Genomic DNA, 21570 nt, shown 5'->3' with positions numbered 1-21570 from the left:
ATGACATGACATTTCTTCATAAACTGAAAGGTCCAAGAGAACTACATCCAAGAAAGCACAACAGCAACGCGTTACCACTGACACCCACACCGTACTGTGGTAAGCAGACTGTCTGGAAGAAAACCTTAGCCTCTTTTACAATGCTTTAATGAAAAAATTCAGTTTGCAAGAATATGGATTATCTAATATTTTAGGCAGTTTGGAACATCTGTGTTCTTGGCAGCTGCTTGTAGGACATGTTAAGTTTAAGGAATGAAATTAACAGGTACCATGGAGCTGGATTGTGCGGTTACTGAGGGAAGTGGTAGAGGTGGCTCTTTCACAGAAGTTAACTTAAGGTTTTGGTATAAATTATTAGGAGGCTTAATTATCATTACTTGTCGAGGAGGTATGTTTTCTTTCTCTTTCCTCTACCTTTTGGCTTTTTATTTTAACGCTTCTTACTCTTTTCCACTGTCTAGCTATTGCACTCTCTCCGGATGAAGGAAAGTTATTTATAAGTCATAGTGAAAATGTCAAGGGATGAGAGCGTTTGGGGCAGACATCATCTTCAGTGTGGGCGGATGTTTCTCATTTGTACCATCATGTCATGTGGCTCCTGGAATGTGAGGGAATGGCAAGATTGCCTGGAAAAAAACATCACCCTTAACTCTTGCTTCTCTCAACAGAATTAATCTGCTATAGACTCAGCACTTAGGCAGTGAAATCTCTAAAAGGAATCCTATATAGGAAGGGACTTTTGTTTAGGATTCAAAATCTAATAGATAAAAGAAACTAAATTAAAAACATAAAGGTTATTTAAACATTTTCAATTATTTCTAGAGTTTTGACACAACTCCTGACACTGTAGTAGTCAGAAACAGAAAGCACTGATTCACTCATAGTTACCATTTCCAGATTATAAAACAGGCGTGTTCAAAAATAAAGCCTATTTAAGAAACTAAGCTATCTAGCATCTTACTGCTGACAGAATGCTCAGCTACAGATCTGTCTTGGGACCAAGGCACAGGAAGCATATCAGCAAGGCTGCCCTGGCTGTCCAAGGTGCATGCATCCTACTAGGTCTCTGACTGTCTCCAGGGCTGTGTGCTCCCTCTGCCCCAGTGCTATGGCACAACTGTGTCATCCAGCAAGGGAAAAATCTTCCACTCCTGATTTGCTTCTGCAGAGTTACATAAACTCTTCTCTCTTTCCCTGGGGAAACTGTAGAAAAATGCTCTATTCGGACGGATGAGAAAAATACTGCACTTAAAGTATCTTCTCTGAAGCTTTACATAAATTTGGAGGCATCAGAACATTCTGAGAAATTTGGCTTGGATTCATTGATTTATTCTTGTAAGAAAGATAATTAAAAAAAAAAAAAAAACTGATTTCATGTTCATAAGCTTGTTTAAATGTGCTTTTTTTAACACTCCCACCCAGTGTTTGTTCAACAATAACCATCATTTGTTTTAGCATCAGGCTGATCCCAAACTGGTTTCCTGTTTGAGTTTTGAGTTGTTTTTGTTGGTGGTAGGTTTGTTTGTTTGTTTGTTTGTTTGGGGTTTTTTTTAACAAATTCTCCCTGTTTCTCCACCTATTACACACACACATACAACAGCCCTTCTCACAGCTATTTGAGAACCTGTTTCTAAAGTATTCTCTCCTTTTTAAAATTATTCTAAATATAAATGTCTACACAGAGAACAGATTCCTCCTGGGTACAGCTCCAACATGTGAAGTGTGGGAGGAGGACTTTTCCAGACACTGATTACAAAGCAAGCTATCCCATTTATGTCATGTTGTGTGTCTAGACATCACCAACTTGTTGAAACTAGTCTTACAAACAATGCTGAGATGACATCACCCAGGGATGGATACCCAATTATATCTACAATCATGCAGGAAGTCTAAATATGCAGAAGAAGCAAGCTTGTAAAAGGCAAAATTGAAGGCAAAAATATTTTGTCCCTTTGAATATTTGTATTCCAGCACTGCAGAGATTTGTACTATGCATGAAATTGTTGTCACTTGCTAGGTTAGTTATATCCCACTGGTTGTTATTACTTTTTTTTAGTTTGTTACAGAAAGTTGCTGATTTTTACTACTTTTAATTTGGCTTTATTCATTTGCATACTTTTGGTCTCTGATAATTTGTCCCAGTACTAGGAAACTCTTAAGACTTAATTTGGACGGTACATCCAGAGCTTGTGAACATCTCTAACTGTCCACACCACTCAAGATCTGCAGCTGTTGATGTATCTTTCAATGTCTGTATGCTTTCATAAATTTATTAACTTAACAAATCATATTTTGAACAGTTCAAATAAGGTTTTGAGGAAGAATGTTCAAAGACATAAATGCAATTCTGAGGCTACCTGCAAATAAGAACATCAGAGGCCATTAATATCCTAAGAAAATAGCCCCTAACACAAAGCAGCATCTCTAAAAATAAATGGAATAATAATTGTTTTTTTGTTTGCATTGCATTGGGCTTTTGTTTGCATTGTTTGCATTGGGCTGGGTCTTTTGTTTGTTTGTCTCCTTGCTTGATTGTTTTGTTTGTTTAATTTGTGGTTTTTGTTTTAACAACCTACTCAAATCACCTCTACTCTTTTTGCATTCTTGTGGTAGTTGTTTCCTAGAGGTATGTGAGTGGCTGACAGCAAGTTACAGTGCAGCTTGTGGGAGGAGAGTAAATTCAGTCAAAGCCTAGCACAAAGGTAAGTGCTGGCTCTGGAAATCTCTGTCTTTCGCACTGAAACCAGCTACAGGACAGTATAAGGAAAAAAGTCTCTTCAAAGGACTTTGCAGAAGCTCACAGACAAATTACACAAATAAGAAGTGGGTAAGCTGTACTCAACTACAACTAATCAACCTGAACTGCAGACACTGACTTTTGCACAAAATGCACCTACAGAGCTGAAAGAAATAAACACACATAAAATTTGGGGGAAAAATCAACAGATTGTATCTGAGAAGTCACAAGCTCTACACAAACTTTTATGAGCAGAACAATTTGCTAACCATTTCAAATCCATTACTTGTTGCAGATTATCTGCTGACCTCCATCTAGTATGCCTAGAAGCACCACAGAAAAAAAGAAAACAATTGTATAATGGACTACCAGTCAAGTAGGAAAAATATTGACTTATGAATGGGTGAGGTGATGTTAAACAATACTATACTACATCTGAAGTCACAAAAAACTCCTTTCATAAAACAGCAGAAGTTAAAAGGTAGCTTTTCTTGCTGGCTTTTCATTATTAAATGGAATGAGTCCATATTTGAAATCAGATCCATGCAATGCTACAGCAGTGAGTATCTCACAGTAAGACACAAAATCCAGAACATTCTGCAAGACAAACTCATGCCAACTAATCGTAATTGAAGATGAATGAGTTTTTCCAACATTTACACCATAGAGATCTCTGTGAGAATTAAATCTCCTAAAGAACATTAATTTCATGATGGTTCAACCTTCCCCGTAGTTTCATCATGTTTTCAAAAGCCCTGGTTTCCATAAAAAACAATCTGACAGCACATGAAACACAGTTCTGATGAATAACTGTATGTATTTCCTAAAGCCACAATAACAAGGCTCTTTTCACTCAGGACGAAGTATATACAGAGAATCTATTTTTCTCCAGAAGTATGAGAAACTCCAATGGCAATACAGCGTCTGCACAACTTATATCAAAACTGCTAGCACAAGGTTGATTGCCAACATCTGTTCACCAATTTTATGAGGAGTCATAGCATGGAGGTACACAGGTTGTAAGATTTCATCTTCTATTCCCAGTTTTCTATAGAAGCCGCAGCCAACAAAGTTTCATGACTGTGAATGACAGGAAGGGACACAACAGCCACAGAACTGGTCCCTTCTCCTTCCAAGCCCACATACTGCTCTTTTACCCACAAAAAAAAAAAAAAAAAAAAAGGAAGGCAATTCCAAATCCCATCATACTGGAAACTCTGAGTGTATTTTGCAATGGTCTCTTTTGTACCTGACCATCCTGGTAGACAGCGACAGTAACCCGTGGTAGGATGACAACCATCTGCATGGCTGCAGTCACAGCGCTCAGCACAATCCATGCCATATGTACCGTCCTGTGGCCAGGAAAACAAAACAAAACAGAGATGATGAGAACTGAGAGTTAGACGAGAACAAGTTCTGGTCAGTCCTGCCTCAGAAAAAAGGAAACCTCAGATCTCTTCTAAGCCTGTAATCAGCTTACTTAATATAAAATGCTTCTGGCTTCTGGAAAATGTTGATGTTCTACATTTTAATTCTTTTATTTGAGTAGGGGAGATAAATAATTAATTAAACTATCTGGATAAATATTCAGAAAACAGAAGCCTACCTATCAGTGGTAGCAATGAAAGTTTCTTGTACTTGTCCCACTAATGTCTCTTACAGCTGAGTCCCCTGTCTAGAACCCAGGATTCCTGGAGATGTGATATTAATTTAATTATTTAATTCACTTTCCTTCCTGCCTCAGATCTTATTTTCATGTATTTGTCAAAAAAAAAAAAAAAAAAAAAAAGAAGAAGAAGAAGAAAAAGAAAAAAGGTGCCATTTAAACCCAGAATTTCTAAAAAAAGAATTGAATAGGAGTGAACCATTGTATTAAAATACATGTTCAGTGTAAAGTTTACTTCATAAATAACGCATGCTGTATCACTTTCTTTTGTTTCATAATGTTTTCCTCTGCATATCAGCATAGAATATATTAGAAAAGAAGCTCTCGGGCTATTACACATTACACAAAATTATATTTTGGCTGTTGAACATTTTTGAACCAACAAATAAGGTTATCAAAAGGTTAACATTACAAGTTAAATAACCTTCTCAGTATGTTCAACTGTGCCAAAAGAACACAGCTGATTTTCATAGAATTATATCAGAATATATCAATTTTACTTCCTATTTCTTCAGTAGAAGGTGACACATACTTTTAGACCATAATTTCATATAAGGTCAATCTGAGAAAAAAGAAAAAGAATAAAATTTTTACAATTGCTTTCTCAAAAGAAGGCAAAACTACATCAGCATATAGATAATGTAGATAAAGTATCAAAACCAAGGAAAACAGAAAGATAATTTAGTTTAATACTTCTGAGGCTATTCACACCAGAGGAAATAACTAAAGAAAAGATATGTCAGATTTAAAAGACAGACATTTACATTCAAGGTTAAAAATTGGTCAAATTACATTAAAAACTGGAATAAAACGTATCAAAATTCATCTGGTATTCCTTTTTTTTTTTTCTTTTTTTTTCTGTAGAGTTTCACAGGACACAGATATTCCATTCCCAGTCTTTCAAGTCTGAAGTAGAAAAAATCATGCATTACTTGAGAATAAGGAGTGTTTTGCTTATCTCAAGAATCCATTTTTATAGAGAGAAAAAGAAAAGATTAAGGAAGACACTTCCTTTGTATGTTATCAGATTTGAAAATAAAGGAAATTCTGAACTATATTGCTGAAAAAGGGTATTCTAGTCTGCTATGTATTTTGTCCAAACTTAAGTCAATCTTAATTAACAATCTGAACAGTGGTATTGATTTTCTAAATCTAATGAAAAAAAAAAAATGAAATTCACTGATATGTATTTGCATATGGAAATGATTCTGGACAGTATTTGACACAGAAATAAAAGGAGGTGGGTGGAGAGTGAGAGAGTACATGACAGTAAGTTGGTTGGGAATTGTAAACTTGGGAATTTCCTTTGAGCACTTGCTTGCTATATTTGAAACAGTGGAGTAAGTGGGATGAAACTACTGGTATTTTTTTAAGGAGTCACTTTTAGAAGAGCTAATGGAACTTAGGAGATACTTACCAACATCTTTCAGAATTAGACACTAAGTGATAAGCAAAGTTTCTTTAGAAAAACAAAAATTAGTCTTCTAATTGAGATGCATTTGTTGGAAATGCTGCATAAACACACACAGGAAGCACTCTAATCAGATTTCCAGAATATTTTAGAATTTGTGTGTCACTTTATTTACTATATCAGAACGAACATATGCTAAGCTACCTCTAAAAACAAACCAAAAAACATTCCCAAAAAATTCTTTCAGAACACTCTGAGAGCAGTTCGTTCAAAACAAAGGTGTGGCTTCCAGTCATATGCTGTAGTTCAGCTACTTTTATTGTGTTACTGCTAAACAGAGGTAATCCAAACCGACAGAAGCTTGAATATGATGTGCGCAGGGAATTTAGATGGTTCATACTGAATTCAGGTGATTCCTTTACTTTTACATTATGCCACCAACCTGCTAGGGAGATGACACTGCAGAAATGAAAGGAGGACAAAGACAGGAAAAGAAGAGCAGAGAGAGGTTTCTTGATAATAATAATAATAGTTGTTTAATAGTTGTTTAAAATGTCCAAGAAAACTGAAATCTGTCATTAGAAAAGATGGGTTCTGGAAAAATACATTTTTTCACCAAAAAATCATTTTTGCTTTGTTTATGAAATGTAGTTAGAATAGTTGAATAGTAAAACGAATTGTTTGCATTTTCCATCTTTCTGTGCTTTGAAATTAAGGATTTTTATGGGTTCTTACAGTGTAGAACAGAACTGATTATACACGTGTCTGTCTACAGAATGATTTCTGTCTGGGGGTATAATAGAAGCCACAGTCCAATATAAAGGCAAAAGTCTGCCATGGGATTGCATGATAAGAATGCCTTCTCTTGCCTGACTGAGAAAGGAAGTTCTTCATTCATACCTTACCACATATATGGCTAATTTAATTAAAATTATGTTGCTAAATGTGGAATATATCTTTGCTACATTTCTCTGTCATTGTTTTTCCTTAAAGTAGTTTGATAGAAGCAGTTTGGATGGCATTTTATGCTGAAAAAGAGAGAAAAGTTGGTACTGTGTTTTTCAATAAATCCTAGAGGAGCATGGAAGAAGTCTCAGGTTAAACTTTCAGGTGTGAAAGCAAAAAAAAAAATGTTCATCTGTTCATCTTTGTCTTGTGTAGTCATTTCTTGGACAGTCATCACTGCCGGACTTGATGATCTTAGAGGTCTTTACCAACTTTAATCATGCTAGTCATCCTACTCTGTGCTTCAGTGTGCCGTGCAGCAGAGTTCTTCCAGAAGATTTTTTGGTGTATGTCCCTAATCTTGAATCTAGTCAAACACGGGATGACTGTTAGGTGCAGTGCTTCTTGGGGATTTATTCCCATGAAGTGATAAGAATTACAGTAGTGTCCCCTTGCCCAGTATCAATACAGTGCCATACTCATCAAAATGACTGAACTACCTGGCAAGGGAGTTCACACTTCTCTCCTCTCCAGCCCGGGGCACAGGTACAGGTTCCATCCAGAGCATTGCAAGCCCCTCCGTTAAGACACTGGCAAGTTAAGTTGCAGCCAAGTCCCCAGGTACCGCTGGGACAATTGATTGAACAGTCTACACCATGCCAACCTACCATAAACAAGAATTAAGGGGACAAATTAGTCAGGTTTTCCTCCAACTCCTCACTGAGCACACATTTCCCTCCACCTCCCATTTGTAACCTCTGAGACGCACAAAATCACTGTAGGATAGAATTACTATTTCAGCTGAGAATTTGTCTGGAATTGAACAAAGATGCAGAAGGGCACCTTGTAGCATCTGTGCACAGCACATACTTTGCAGATAATGCCAGTGTACTGGAGCTATTGATGAGAGATTTGAAGGGAAAACATAGACACCTTGAAATTTTGCTGAGAAGCACTAACTATATTCAAAGGTTTAAGGGATTGCCTTAAAAAAATTATGATCTTTTCATTTAAGCTGCTGTTTTCATAGTTCTTGTGCCATTATTAAATATAGACAGTTCTACAATGTGTTTTTAACAGAAATCTTAGATTCTCCTCCTCACCACATCCCCCCAAAGAAAAGATATAACAATATGGAAAGAACAACAGTAAAGTAGTGCACAAGCTGGATTTCTCCAAGGATGCTCAGAAGACCTTGTAGATTTCTGCACTTCTCTCCAAACACAAAATAGAATGTAATGGAAAGTGTCACTGAAATGCAGCATTCACCACTGATTATGTCTGATAGCAGTGATTCGCAGACTGTGCACTGGATAAATGGAAATATAAGCAGGTTTTCAAAAATGTGATCAACTACTGGGTATGACAGAAGCCAAGTGAGCCGGTCATATGTTATCATCAGCAATGACACAAGCCAAGTTTCTAATTTTGTACCTTGTTTACATTAAGTGAAGGGAAAAATAATTCAGCAGAGAGTACAATCAATACACTATGCAAAACAAATGTATTGAAATAGAGCTGCCTCGTGTCCTAGATTGATAACTTCAGAGTTTAGGGGTCATTTCAGGAAAAAATGTTACACTGCAATAGCTAGATAATTGAGACCCTTTCTCTCCAGTGTTTTTCAAGGCTTTCTGAAGTTTCCTTCTCTGTCTCCCTAAAGAGCTTCCCATAATATAAGCACAGTTAAAAGAGGCAAATAATGTCAGATTTAGAATCTTTCAATAGCAGACAGGTTACATTTTCCAAACGCATGCTGATTTACCCAGGCTAACCTGCTTTTCTCAGAGCTACAGGGCTGCCTTGTTTCTAAATATTGTGACTGAAAAGCAATGTGACTACTAATTCAAAAAGCAGAGGAAGAATTTTTGTAGAAGGAGCAAAGCAGGGAAGCTGTAGTTATATGCAGCATGTGAAAACTGGAAGGTATTCTCATTTCATTGAAATCTGTAGGATTTTCATTGCTGTTTTACTTGGGTCAGACCAACCTCCAAAGCACTGGGCACCTGAGTTATTAAACTTGCAGAAAATATCTTCAGTTAATAGGGAAAGGATGTAAGGAGACATGATTAGAGATCTGGAGCACCTCTCCTATGAAGAGGTGGAGGGAGCTGGGCTTGTTCAGCCTGGAGAAGGCCCTGGAGAGACCTAATTATGGCCTTTCAGCACTTAAAGGAGGCTTAAAAACAGGTAGGAGACTGACTTTTTAAACAGTATGATAGTGATAAGACAAGAGGGAATGCTTTTAAACTAAAAGAGGGGAGATTTAGATTACATATTATGGGAAGATTAATCGCTCAGAGGACGGTGAGGCCCTGGCACAGCTGCCCAGAGAAGCTGTGGTGCCCCATCCCTGGAGGAGCTCAAGGCCAGGTTGGATGGGGCCCCGGGCAGCCTGACCTGGTGGGGGGAAGCCCTGCCCACAGCACAGGGTTGGGGTTCAGTGAGCTTTGATGTCCCCTCCAGCCCCTCCAACATTTTTAGAGTGTGTGAAAACATAAACTGGGCAAAGGATTTGCTTGGGAGTATTCAGCAGCCTGCCCCATCTCTTCTCAGTAATCCAGCATCACAGCTGAGAGATGCTGCCTTCTAAATACTGTCTTACAGCAGAAATGAAAAAGAGAGCAGATCCTCAGTGTGTATTTCAGGAAGGGATCTTTCAATGGAGCTTAGTATTATATTTTGTGTTGAACAGGAACTCATGTAGACCTGAAGATCTTTACATGTGAAAAGATTTCTGCAAACCTTGTCTGTGGGTACCTGAGGTATTTCTGTTCCTCCCAAAGCTAGATGCTGCTGGGAGATGTAGAGGTGGACAGGCACACAGTGTCTGGTGGAGGTATGCTGTCCATCAAAATTACTGTTGGCAGGAAAGTGTTGGCCAGAGGGGCTGAAGAGCCCTGTGAGTCCTCTCACACTATTGCTGGGAGATACAGAAAATTACACGTGGAAGCAGAGAAAAGTAGACAGCACTGCCAATGGTGTCTTGAGGTTGGGAAGGGCGTTAGGCAAAGTTTTGTAAGGGAAACACTGAGAAAAATAACATTCCAATGAATAACTTAGTGGGAGATACCAACATCAGTGTTAAAATGGCAGAAAAATAACTGTGTCTCTGTGGTACAGAGTGTGGTAGACAGAGCTGGTGCTCATCCAGGTGAAGCAGAAATAAGGCTGCTTTGGCTAGGAAGCCTAACAACACGTAAACTGCCGGAAGTCATTCTAGCAAATCCTAGCCCTACAAGTGGCAGCCCATCTCAGAGTAAATAAATACTAGTAATTCACCCAGCCACAATATCCAACTCTTTCAGATGAATACAAAGTATGTGTCCTCTTCCCTGAGCAGATGCTCTCCCATTTTTCACCTTCCACTGCAGCAGAAGCATAGAGAATAATATATGGCCTTTTAGTTGGCCTGCTGTTTATTAAATATGTTGTTTCTTCTCAGCTCCAAAAACTCAACTTGATTTTACGATTACAGAATATTAATCTGAAGTCATACTTACCTGCTTTGCAGGTACAAGAACCATCTACTGATGAACAGATGGCTTCGTTTTTACAGTTGCAGACAGAAGAACAATTTACTCCATATGTACCCGGAAGACAAGGAGTACCACAATCAGCACCCTGAATTACACAACAAGAGAGTCTAAAAACTCTTACAGAAAGTTCAGACAATATAACTGTATCTGTAACAAACTACCTGGACTTGGAATTGACTGATTGTGATGACCGACTCAGATACCACACAAGTCAGAAAACACACAACCCATGACTATGTTAAGATGTCACTAATTTATTCTGAATTTAAGGGAAAATAAGTCTTTTGCCTTCATGACTTTTAGGTCTACAAGTTCTTCGTGACTTTTAGGTCTACAATAACCACTAGTTTTCTATTAGTTGCCATGAGAGCTTACGTCACATAGCTAATGAACAGCACATGGTGAGATCAATAGATGGTATTTTTAGTAGTTAAGTAGTTCAAAATCGAAACACAGTCAGATAGTAGTTTAATGGAAAATACTGTAGATATGTAAAATCTTTTAAGGATTAATTTAGTTGAAATAATAATGTTAGAACAGTCATACTGTAAAATGTTTTCTGTGTTAGATTATTAGCATCCAATGCACAAAGAACAGCAAAGTGTGTAAAAAGTACCGAATAATATATTTTAAACTGTAAAAACAAATGTCTTTGTCTAGAGTTTCTCTGAATGGAGCACAAGGAATCAATACAGTAGGATAACAACTGAAACCTATAGTTCATTTCTTTATTTACATCTCAGGAGCACTTCCTCATTTGTATATCAATGTCTTATGAAGCAATGAACTTTTCTTTCTTTAAATGGTTACATTTCAGTACTTTGAGCTAATCACAAATTCTGCCTTTCCAGGGTCTTATTCTGTAACACACCCTGTGATAGCCATACATTCTTACCTCTCCTTTACTGTGGTAGAGAAAGGGCCCTCTGGCATCTTTAACCCTTCTGCACTTCAATAAAGAAAGTAAAACATATTTACCTTAAATCCAGAGGCACAGATGCATTTTCCAGTCACGCTGTCACAGTCAGCACCATTTTGGCAGCTGCAAATCTGCTGACAAGACTTGCCGTAGAACCCCGGAGAACATGTCTCGTTGCAGTAGAGCCCAGACCAGCCGGGCTTGCAGGAGCATTCCCCAGACATAGGGTGACAGCTGCCAAGAGGGGATGAAAGGATAAATAATTCAGGGCTAAATGTGATACCAGTATTTTTTTTCGGAGAACAAAATTCTGTTATAGATAGGTTGTATAAAAGATCTTGCATTCTACGCATAGAGATGGGTTTCCTCTGCCTACACATGTATAAGTGCATGCCAAGTAAGATAGAAAAAAATAGTATTTCATATCACAGACATTCTGGGAGGATATGGAGAGAAAAGAAGATACATCATTTTTCTGTGGCTTGTTGAAGACAAACTTCTCTCTTAAAACATAATTTTTACTATTAAATACACATCCATGGTTACAGATATTAAAGTGGCGAAAGCGTTAAAATCCCCAAAATGTATCAGTAGATGTTTGTTTTAACTAGAATAGGATCCTTTTCATAAGGCTGACCAAATTCAGCAGTAATTTGTCTGAGGAATGATGCTTCACTAAAGTAACAATACAGCAACTGATCCTAAAACAGTAACACAACATTGAGTGAGTTGCAAGCATGCTCTTTCCAAACCTCTGGTTTAAAAGAGAACAACAGGCATCTTTCCAGGAATGCTACAAAATCATTTGCATTGGGCAGAAGTCAGATATACTACCAGACCAGGAATCTTTTGGAGAATGTCTCCCCTGTGTTGGCCATACCTGGTGGCAGACCATCTGTCCCTACCTGGAACAGCAGTTCCATTGAAGGGCCAGTCAGACAGCTGTTGCCTCATAACAAATGGACATCATCAGCTGTGCTAAGATGTATGTGCTGGAAAAGTGGACACAATGGGATACTCTGTAGGACTCTGGCAGACAAAGCACTTGCTTAATTCTCACCAAAAGAAAGCCTTAAAATCCAAATCCAATATATTTACAATGGCAAGACTGTTTAAAGATATTTGTCTGCCACTGATTGAAGTTTCTTTAAGTGTGGTGGAAAAATGTGCCTTTGTTCAGGCACGTTAAATTACCCATGACAAGAGATTGATTTTGTGAGATTTGCTGACAATTTGTGTGGGGGTGTGTGGTGTGTATGAAATAAAGTATTTTCCTAACCACTGGAAAGTTTAAAAAAACAACTACTACACTTTTAAGTACTAAAACATAAGTAATAATCATGTTCTTTGAAAAAGTTGTAAAACAAGGAAAAGCAGTATTAATTGTTCTTAGTCTCAAGATACAGTCTTTCAAACCAGAAGTTTCCTATTGCAAAACAAAACCAACAATGTAGTGCTGATCAAGGAAAGAATGAATTATAAAGGCATATAAAGGAATGTTGTTATACAGTCCATTCTGTATATACAATTGTATACACTTTAACACTACAAGAATTTGAGGGTCATGAAGAATTAAAATCTCTTTTTAAAAGTATTAAGCTAGCTTACATAAAGCCAGGAGGAAAAGTTGTTTTAGCTAAATGATGCATGCAAAATTGATTCTAAACTCTTGGGATTCATAGTCAACACTTCTGGTTATTTATTCAGTTATAAGTATGCTTACCAATGAAATAACTTGGAACAGAACTATTCTCATGGAAAACAAAATGCTAGACTAAGGAAACACATGATGGGAGAATCAGATTTGTACCCTATTCTTAACTCCTTCCTGTAGGCACCCAGTGGCATTTTGGATCCAATCCCCAAGTTTCTTACCAGTGGAGGAATACAGGGCAGGGAATATGGAAAAGTTGTTCAATCTATAACTGAATGGTCATCAGAATATGAATTAGAATATTTTAAATGTAAAATTAGTAGTACTGTCATTTTAAAACGTGAGTAAATCCCAGCTTATTTGTTGTTGGTTCTTTTCCTCTCAGAAGACAGGGAGACTACATGCATGAGCAAGCATTAGGTATGAAGCAGACAGAGGCATCAATATTCTGTGCCCCCCAGTGAGTGTTACAAGGCATACTTGCACATATATTGATTGACACCAAAATTAGTATTCCATAATTTGTAATTAGATGTAGGAAGCTGGAGCTGTTCTAAAGCTTTTTGATGGGTTCTCATGCAGTTAGCTTAATTGCCAATAAGATTTATGTTAAGATAGGGAAATAAAGAGATGCTGAGAAATGTTGCCAGTACATTCACTCTTACATGCAGTCTTTTGTTCACACTTTCTAGAAGTTCAACCTTACTTTGTAGATTGACATAAAATATATCTGTGATAATATGTACTATAGCAATTTAGATGAATGTCTTGATTTTCAGCCAGCTAACTCACTCTGGATTTATTCTTGGCTATCTAGTAAAAAGGGGAATATCAATAATGTCACCTAATCAGGAAACAGAAGCCTGTGTCTGATTTTCACTCTAGCTCATACCTATTAAAAGACGTAACAGGGAGGAGCCATCCTCCCTGTTAAAAAAAAAAAAGAATTATTGACAAAGTTGTTTTGATGCAATTTCCTCAATCATAATATAGTAATAGAAATGTGTACACAACATTTTTAAACTATAATACATCACAGTGGTTTTTTATCTTTAAGCATTTGAAGAAGGCTAGATACCTTCTTGTATATTGCCACTTACCTGCAAAACACAAATGCTCACATGTGAACAGTAGCATTATAGTTGGCTGTTTTTTGTTGGTTTTTTTTAACTTTTTAACCTCCATATGACAAATTAAAAGGAACTCAACAGTACTGTAGGTGTGAGAGCATGTTTGCAAGAGCATGACAACCAATGACGAAAACAAAAATCTTAAAGACTTCACAATTTTTCACACTTAGGTTTCATCTGAGATCAGGAATATTTTTTGCTGCTAAAATCACTTTTTTTTAATTAACCTTCAGTTCATTTTCTTATCTGTGGATGCAAGAATGTAAGCAATAACTTGGGGATCAGGGCCTACCAACAACTCCTCTTTGAGAAATCTGTTTCAGTGGTCATACACAGATGAAAAATCCCTAGAAGTCCCTTCAAAATCCTAGATACACAGACACACAGAGTTTATTCAAAGAGGAGATACATCCCCTTTTTAGTACCCTGGGATTACTGGCTGATTTGCTGCTGTTAAATGGGTTAACACTATGAAGATCCTTTGACTACAACAAGCCCAAATATTACTTGTGGTAAAGTATGAAATGAGAGTATTCCCTAATGTGTTAAGAGAGTCGTATCCTGAATGAGTGGCTTCTCAACAATTGCCAAAGGTGTAAAAGAATGTGTCTGCAGGGGAGTTCTTACTTCTAACCTATTTGTTTCAGTACTTATTTGGAGCTTAGTCTGGAGGAAGACCAACTTTTTATGCAGGCAGGCAGTCATAAGATAAAGGGAAAACCTTTAAAGTAAAAGAGGGGGAATTAAGGTTAGACATTAGGAGGAAACTTTACTCAGAGGGCAGTGAGGCCCTGGCACAGCTGCCCAGAGAAGCTGTGGTGCCCCATCCCTTGGAGACGCTCAAGGCCAGGTTGGATGGGGCCCTGGGCAGCCTGAACTGGTACGGGGCAGCCCTGCTCATGGCAGGGGGCTGAAACTGTGTGGGCTTTGATGTCCCTTCCAACCCAATCCCTTCCAATGATTACTCAGATAGCCTTTTAGCCTTTGATTTCTGTTATTTGGTGGTATTATTCACCTCCTGACCTCAAGGGATGAAACCTAAGTATGACAAATACACTTTTAAAGTTATGAAAATTTTTATTTTCCCCCATGGTTACAATGCCCTTGAAAATATGCTCCCACACCTATAATGCTATAGTCTTTTTATTTGTCGTATGGAGGTGAAAATGTTCAAAAGACCAGTCAACCATATGTTACTGTTTACATGTGAACATTTGTGATCTGATTTGACGACAAGCTGTCCTGCACAGTATAAATGAAGAAACAGCTGTGTTGAACATGAACCAGAAATAATCCCTGTAATATCAGAAACACTACACATTGTAATGTGTTCCTGTCAAACAAAGCTTGTGTACAGTCTTCCAACGGTCTACAGACAAATTTGCAGTCAAGTAGCTAGCATAATTCATAACGCAATAGTATTCAGTCTCCCAGCATAATTTGAGAGCTAGACAGGTCAGCATTATGATTCCATTTATTCTTGAATGTATTGCCCAAAGTGGCTTGATTTTATGTCAAAAACAGAGTATTTTTTTTTTTCAAAAGACCTCTCAAGTAAATGGGATAAACAGAAGTTCAAGTACATGACTGTGCAAGCACATGAATGGAAAGTAAATTCAGCTTGCTGTCACATCACTTGCCAATGAATGGTATGTTCAACAACTCAGGCAATCCACAAAACAATTTGTCACGGAACCCTAACAGGTTATTTCCGCATAAGTGCTTGAGTGCTTTAACATCACTTCTAAGGCTTTTTTCTTTCCTTTCTTTCTTTTTTTTTTTAAATCTATATACAAAGTACAACAGCATTCCATGCTACAGTAAATAATTTCTGCAAATTTCTCTGACAGCAGTTTTCAACAGCTAAATTCATCGTATACTCACAAAAGTTATATAAGGTACTGTGAGTATTAACAAAGGTACATGTAAGCAAATGCACAGTGACCAAAGTATTTCATCAGAAGAACAGTTTTGCAATAAGAATTGTTCTCTAAAAATACTGACTTGTTTCAACTGACATTCTTCCTTCACAGCTGAAAGATTGTCTCCAAATAGTTAAGTCTACAGATTTTCATAACAGTATGTTCAGAGTGGAGTCCACAAAGACATACAAAACTTAAAAAATAAGACTAACTATGTATGAGAAATGAGAGATGGGAAAACATAAGACAAGTGAAAAACTACTTTTAGTTGGTTCCTAGGGATCAGATTTTAAGAGCTTTCTGGTGTTTAAGTGACAATTAAAAAAAAAAAAAAAAAAAGGAAAGAAATCTAGATTTACTATTGGTAGAGCTTCAGAAATTTTGGATTAGAATACTCACCTGCTTTAAGTCTTATATATAGAGAGAGGGGAGGGCGAGGGAGAGAGAAGAGAGAAAAATGGATTCTCCTCCCTTGTCAGACTCAAGCTTAAGACTGTATACCCATTGATGTCAATTGAGTTCACATTTAAGTATCCCAGAGGACGGACTTCATACAGTGAGGAATATAAAGATTTATTCATGTGGTAAATGTAGAAGAGGTTCACATTTTGTCATAACATTTATATCATGTATCCGTGACTGAATGTAGAGGTTAATATTAAGAATAAATACACATATAAGTACCAACAATCAGAAGCTCTTTGGAGTTGGTATTTTCTTTCTTATTATGGTTAGAAAATACTAAATACTCTCAGAAATCTTTAGTTGCTTCCATTTGCATGAAAGTATATCAGAAAGCCCTTCTGCATCAGTAATTGTTTCTTTTCAGATTATATTCTGATTTCTATGCACTACACAGAAAAAGAGAACAGGCTATAGGGTGTAAAGCCTACCTCCAGGTATTATGCAAGTGGCAGGGACACTTTTTGTCACATTTGAGACCATAAACCCCCTCAGGGCAAAGCCTTGTTTCACAGTGCTCTCCAGTATATCCTGGTTCACAGAGGCAAGCACCGCTGATATGGTAGCATTTCCCACCATTCATACACTGGCAGGTCTCAGCACACCGTACTCCGTAAGTGCCCACTGGACACTCATCTTGACAGCTGTGAGAAAAACAAAGGAGAAAACCATTAGTTTTACTTTAAGTAAACTACAGCTTGTAGGGGTTTTGAGGGAAATACTATTTATAAGAAATCTCTGATTCAGGTCTAAAATTTGTCATAAGTAGACCAAGAATTTATGTACCATTAAGTTGAAAAATGCCTGTCTCTCCGGATTCCTTTGCTAACAAGACAGGCTGAAAAACACTGCCTCTTCAGATTCCTGTGAAAAAGGTCTCTCTTCTCTCCAACAGAGGAGACAACGGGCATACACAGACCACTGCATTTCACATTCAATAACCAGAACAAAAATGAATCATCTTAAATCAGAAGTTAGGTATGAAATGTAATAAATTTTCAAGAATTTTGTTTCAAAAGATGTCCACCTATAATTTTTATCTTTATTTATTTATTTATTTATTTATTTATGGTTAGTGATCTGGATACTCTGCTTAGCAATACTGTGAATAGCCAGCAGACACTCAGGCAGAATATTCCTGCCATTACTTTCAGGTGACTCCAGAGAGGGCACTTTCTAATTATGTTTCTAAACATATGTTGTTTTCACAATGACTCTATTTCCTGAATTTCATTCTGAACTTTTTCTTTATACTGATTTCCTTACCCTTAGTAGATTCATATAATGACCTGGGAAAATCATCAAGAATCCCAAACTCTTTATTTCACCTGACTTTACTGATTTTGTACTCATATGTTAGAGAAGACTGGAGTTTAACCCATATGTTAACCCATATGCTACATACCCATATGGATATGTAGCAATAATTGTTTGTTGCTCCTTAAGGAGAATGTCTCCTAATAAATATAGTATTCATCGAAGTTTTCCCCACTGTTCACAGAATGTTTAGAAGATAACTGACTTAGCTAATTTGTATTTCATTAATCTTTCATACATTAAACACATTTTTCACAAAGATCAGACTATATGTTTAACTGTCTAGGCCTGACTACTAAAGGACAATCTCCAGTAACTGTGAACTTGAAAATTGATTCCTAATGAGTCCTCTCATAAAAGCTTATTCGGTGATTTAATAGATATGATGCAAGCATATTGTCTTCATCTTTAACTGTCAGTAGCACTACAGAACCACTAAAGGCTCCAGCATCAAGAACACTTAAAGTATTTGGTTGTGTGTGTCGGGGTAACCAGGGTAACTCTCAGCTTAACAGGTTTATGCCCCAGAGTCAGGGATGATAACATTTCATAGGTTGCATCTCATGGAAAATATCCATATTCAGCAGTGTAAGTATCCTATAAACTATTAATTAAGTAAACATAGACAAAACAATAAAATATCTAAATCTCAAAGCTTCTGACCAGAACATTCTGAGACCAAAGCCATGAGGCCTGTTGTCAGTTCATCAGCGAATAACATGCACATAACATCTTCTACAATTTGGGTACATGTATGCTTTATCAAGTTACAGATTACCTGATAATACGACACACTGTTAATGCTTTTATCTACTTAAAACTTGCGGATTCCACCAGTCATATAAAAAAATCTAAATGGTATTCTCTTTCCACTTTTCTTATACAGTTAGCATTTAAGAATAAAACTGTATGATTTATGGTTTACTTCAGGAGAATTTCAAAGACTAGTATGACACTGCAACATGTTCAGCAGAGCCCTCTGAGGTAGAATGGGAAGGCATTTCATGCTTCTGTGGTACATACCTCAATCTGCGAATTTAAAGGTGTTTTTAACTGCTCTGACTGGAGCCAGGAATAAAATCTCTTTTACTTCAGAGGGGTAGCATTACAATAAAGTGGAATCTATCTAAATCTTTCCTAATAAAGTTATACAAATAAAGTTGAGAATGAAATTTCTCCAAATGGCAACCAGTAACCCCAGACAAATTAGACAAGATTTATCCCTCCCACTTCTTTTTAATAGCATCTTCATCAGTTTTGAAGAGTTCAACTTTAAACTAGACTCTCTTGTGTTAAATTAGATCACCTCTAAACTGTGATTATACTCCAGCAATTCTTTTCTTCTTGCTGTATGACCAAGTTCCAGGAGCAGCTAACCCCACTGAAATCTCAGGCAGATACTAGTAAGTTAAAAACAAAGGCTGAGAATAGTTTAGCACCTTTAAATATTGTCATTTTTGCTGCTGGCATGTCCACACTAGCTCAGCCAATGCCCATGCATTTCTTGTAATACTTGCAACCCTTGCCAGTCTACAGCCATGAAATAACTGGCTGTCTACAATCTTGCTCCTGACCCATTCCTGCCCTTAGAGTATCTTGAAAAAAACAAAAGATTGACAAATCCACCCTATTTTGCAGTAAGGAGGGAGCTGACTTGCAAAAGGAATCAAAATACTGCAAGGAATTTCAGACTACAGTCAGATTTATATTCCAAGACAAAAAAATTTGCTTTAAGAAAGACCAGAGAGTGATACGTGGATTCTCACATGAATACTCTATTGATTTCCCTGCTGAAATGCGTCTCTTTAAATGCATCTACCAATTACTGCACTATTTCCTCAGAGGCAAATTTGCATAGGTCACTCCAAAAGTAATGCTTCCTATTTATCCCAATGGAATCTACAACAGATTCAAGGGGTAAAATAATGCCAATTGATAGAGCAAATTCTCAGCTACAGAAAACTCTTTTTCAACACAGTCAACACCATTAGTTACACATTTTTGCCAGTAATGAACTAAGAGAATGCATACCAAAATTTGCATCAGCAGAGGTGACCCACTGTTTCACAGCTGCTATGACAGCACTGTTGCTAGGAAAATATTGCCCACACAGTGCATCTTTCATCAGTCCAAACAGAAGAAAGTCAGAAGGTGCAAAATTTGGTGGGCATGGTGGGCATGGTTGGGTAGTCCAGACAAGATTGGCAGTGGGCTCCACTGTCTTCAAACTGATATGGGGCCTAGAGTTACTGTGTTGCAAGAGAAAGGTTGTCTTCTAGTCTGTCCTGCCTCTGAAGTTTGAGCCTTCAGCTTAGACAGTATTGCAGTGGTTTGTCTGGGTTCCAGGAAACAGGGAAGGATCCATTTACCTGCTGAGGGATGTGTCTTAAACATTTTCTTTGATAGGGAATTCACCTTTCCACTCCATGGATTGTCATTTTGACTCCAGCTCATAGTGGTGACACCACATCTTGTCACTGGTAGGGATGTGATCCAGGAAGCCGTCACCTTCAGCCTTGTATTGGTTCAATAGATCCTGACAAGCTTGTGTATGATATTCTTTCTGTTCCTGTGTGAACATTCATGGGACCCCACCTGGCACAAGCTTTCATAGAATCATAGAATGGTTTGAATTGGAAGGAACCCCAAGGATCATCATGCTCCAACTCCCATGCCACAGGGAGGCTTGCCAGCCACTAGATTAAGTATTAGATCTGGCTGACCAGGGCCACATCCAACTTGGCCTTGAACACCTCCAGGGACAGGACATCCACTTTTCTGGGCAACCTGTTCGAGCACCTTACCACCCGCTCAGTGGAAATTTTCCCCCTTACATCTAAATCTTCCACCCTTTAGTTTAAATCCACTCCCCCTTGTCCTAACACTGTCTACCCATGTAAAAAGTTAATTTCTCTCACGTTTATAATCTCTCTTTAAATACCGGAAGGCCATAATGAGGTTTGCCTGTAGCCTTCTCTTCTCCAAACTGAACCATCCCAGCATCTGTATAGGAGCTCCAGCCCTTGGATCACCTTTGTAGCCCTCCTCCATACCCTCTCCAAAAGCATGACATCTTTCTTGCATTGGGAGCCCCAGACACAGACACAGTACTCCAGCTGGGGTCTCACCAGGGCAGAGTGGAGGGGGATAATCACCTCCTTTGCCCTACTGCACCCCTCTTCTGTGCAGCCCAGGATACAGTTGGCTTTCTGGGCTGCAAGCACACACTGCTGGCTCATGTTAAGTTCTTCATCTACCAGGACCCGTAAGTCCTTCTCAGCAGGGCAACTCTTATGAAGTTCTTCTCCTTGTCTGTATACATATCTGGGATTACCCCAAACCAAGCGCAAAACCTTGCACTTTGCTTTATTGAACCTCATTAGGTTCAAACAGGCCCAGCTCTCCAGTTTATCAAGGTCTCTCTGGATGGGCATCTCTTCCTTCTGCCATATCAACTACACCACCCATCTTGGTCTCATCAGTAATCTTGCCCTCAAGTCCATCATCTATGTCACTGATCAAGATGTTAAAGAGTACCGGTCCCAAGTCAAATGCCTGGGGGACATCATTCATCACTGGCCTCCACTTGCACATATATCTGTAGATCACAACACTCTGGCTGTGACTATCCAACCAATTCCTTATCCACTGAATAGTCTACCCTTCTAATCTGTATCTCTCCAATTTATAGAAAAGAATGTAGAATGTGGGAGAGGACCATGTCAAAGGCTTTGCAGAAATCCAGGTAGATGACATCAGTTGCTTTCACTTTGTCCACTGATGCTGTCACTCAATCACAGAAGGCCATCAGATTGGTCTGGCACGACCTTCCTTTCATGAAGCCATGCTGGTTGTCTCTGATCACCTT

The 21570-nt window shown here is 38.0% G+C and overlaps 1 protein-coding gene across 1 annotated transcript in view; it reads right to left on the bottom strand.

Annotated features, from left to right (window-relative positions):
• The window catches only part of MEGF10 (multiple EGF like domains 10), a 101446-nt gene that overhangs the window by 25518 nt on the left and 54358 nt on the right, over positions 1–21570 (bottom strand). Inside the window, exons 9-13 of the mRNA XM_424719.8 lie at positions 16817–17029; positions 11277–11451; positions 10263–10383; positions 7260–7423; positions 3987–4089 (exon numbers count right to left, since the gene is read on the bottom strand). Of these exons, the coding sequence (XP_424719.3) occupies positions 3987–4089; positions 7260–7423; positions 10263–10383; positions 11277–11451; positions 16817–17029 (776 nt within the window). The remainder of the gene's footprint in view (positions 1–3986; positions 4090–7259; positions 7424–10262; positions 10384–11276; positions 11452–16816; positions 17030–21570) is intronic.

Source organism: Gallus gallus, chromosome Z, assembly GCF_016699485.2.
Source record: "Gallus gallus isolate bGalGal1 chromosome Z, bGalGal1.mat.broiler.GRCg7b, whole genome shotgun sequence".
NCBI lineage: Eukaryota > Metazoa > Chordata > Aves > Galliformes > Phasianidae > Gallus > Gallus gallus.
Note: the sequence above shows the minus strand (reverse complement) of the source record. Positions and strands in the feature narration are given on the sequence as shown.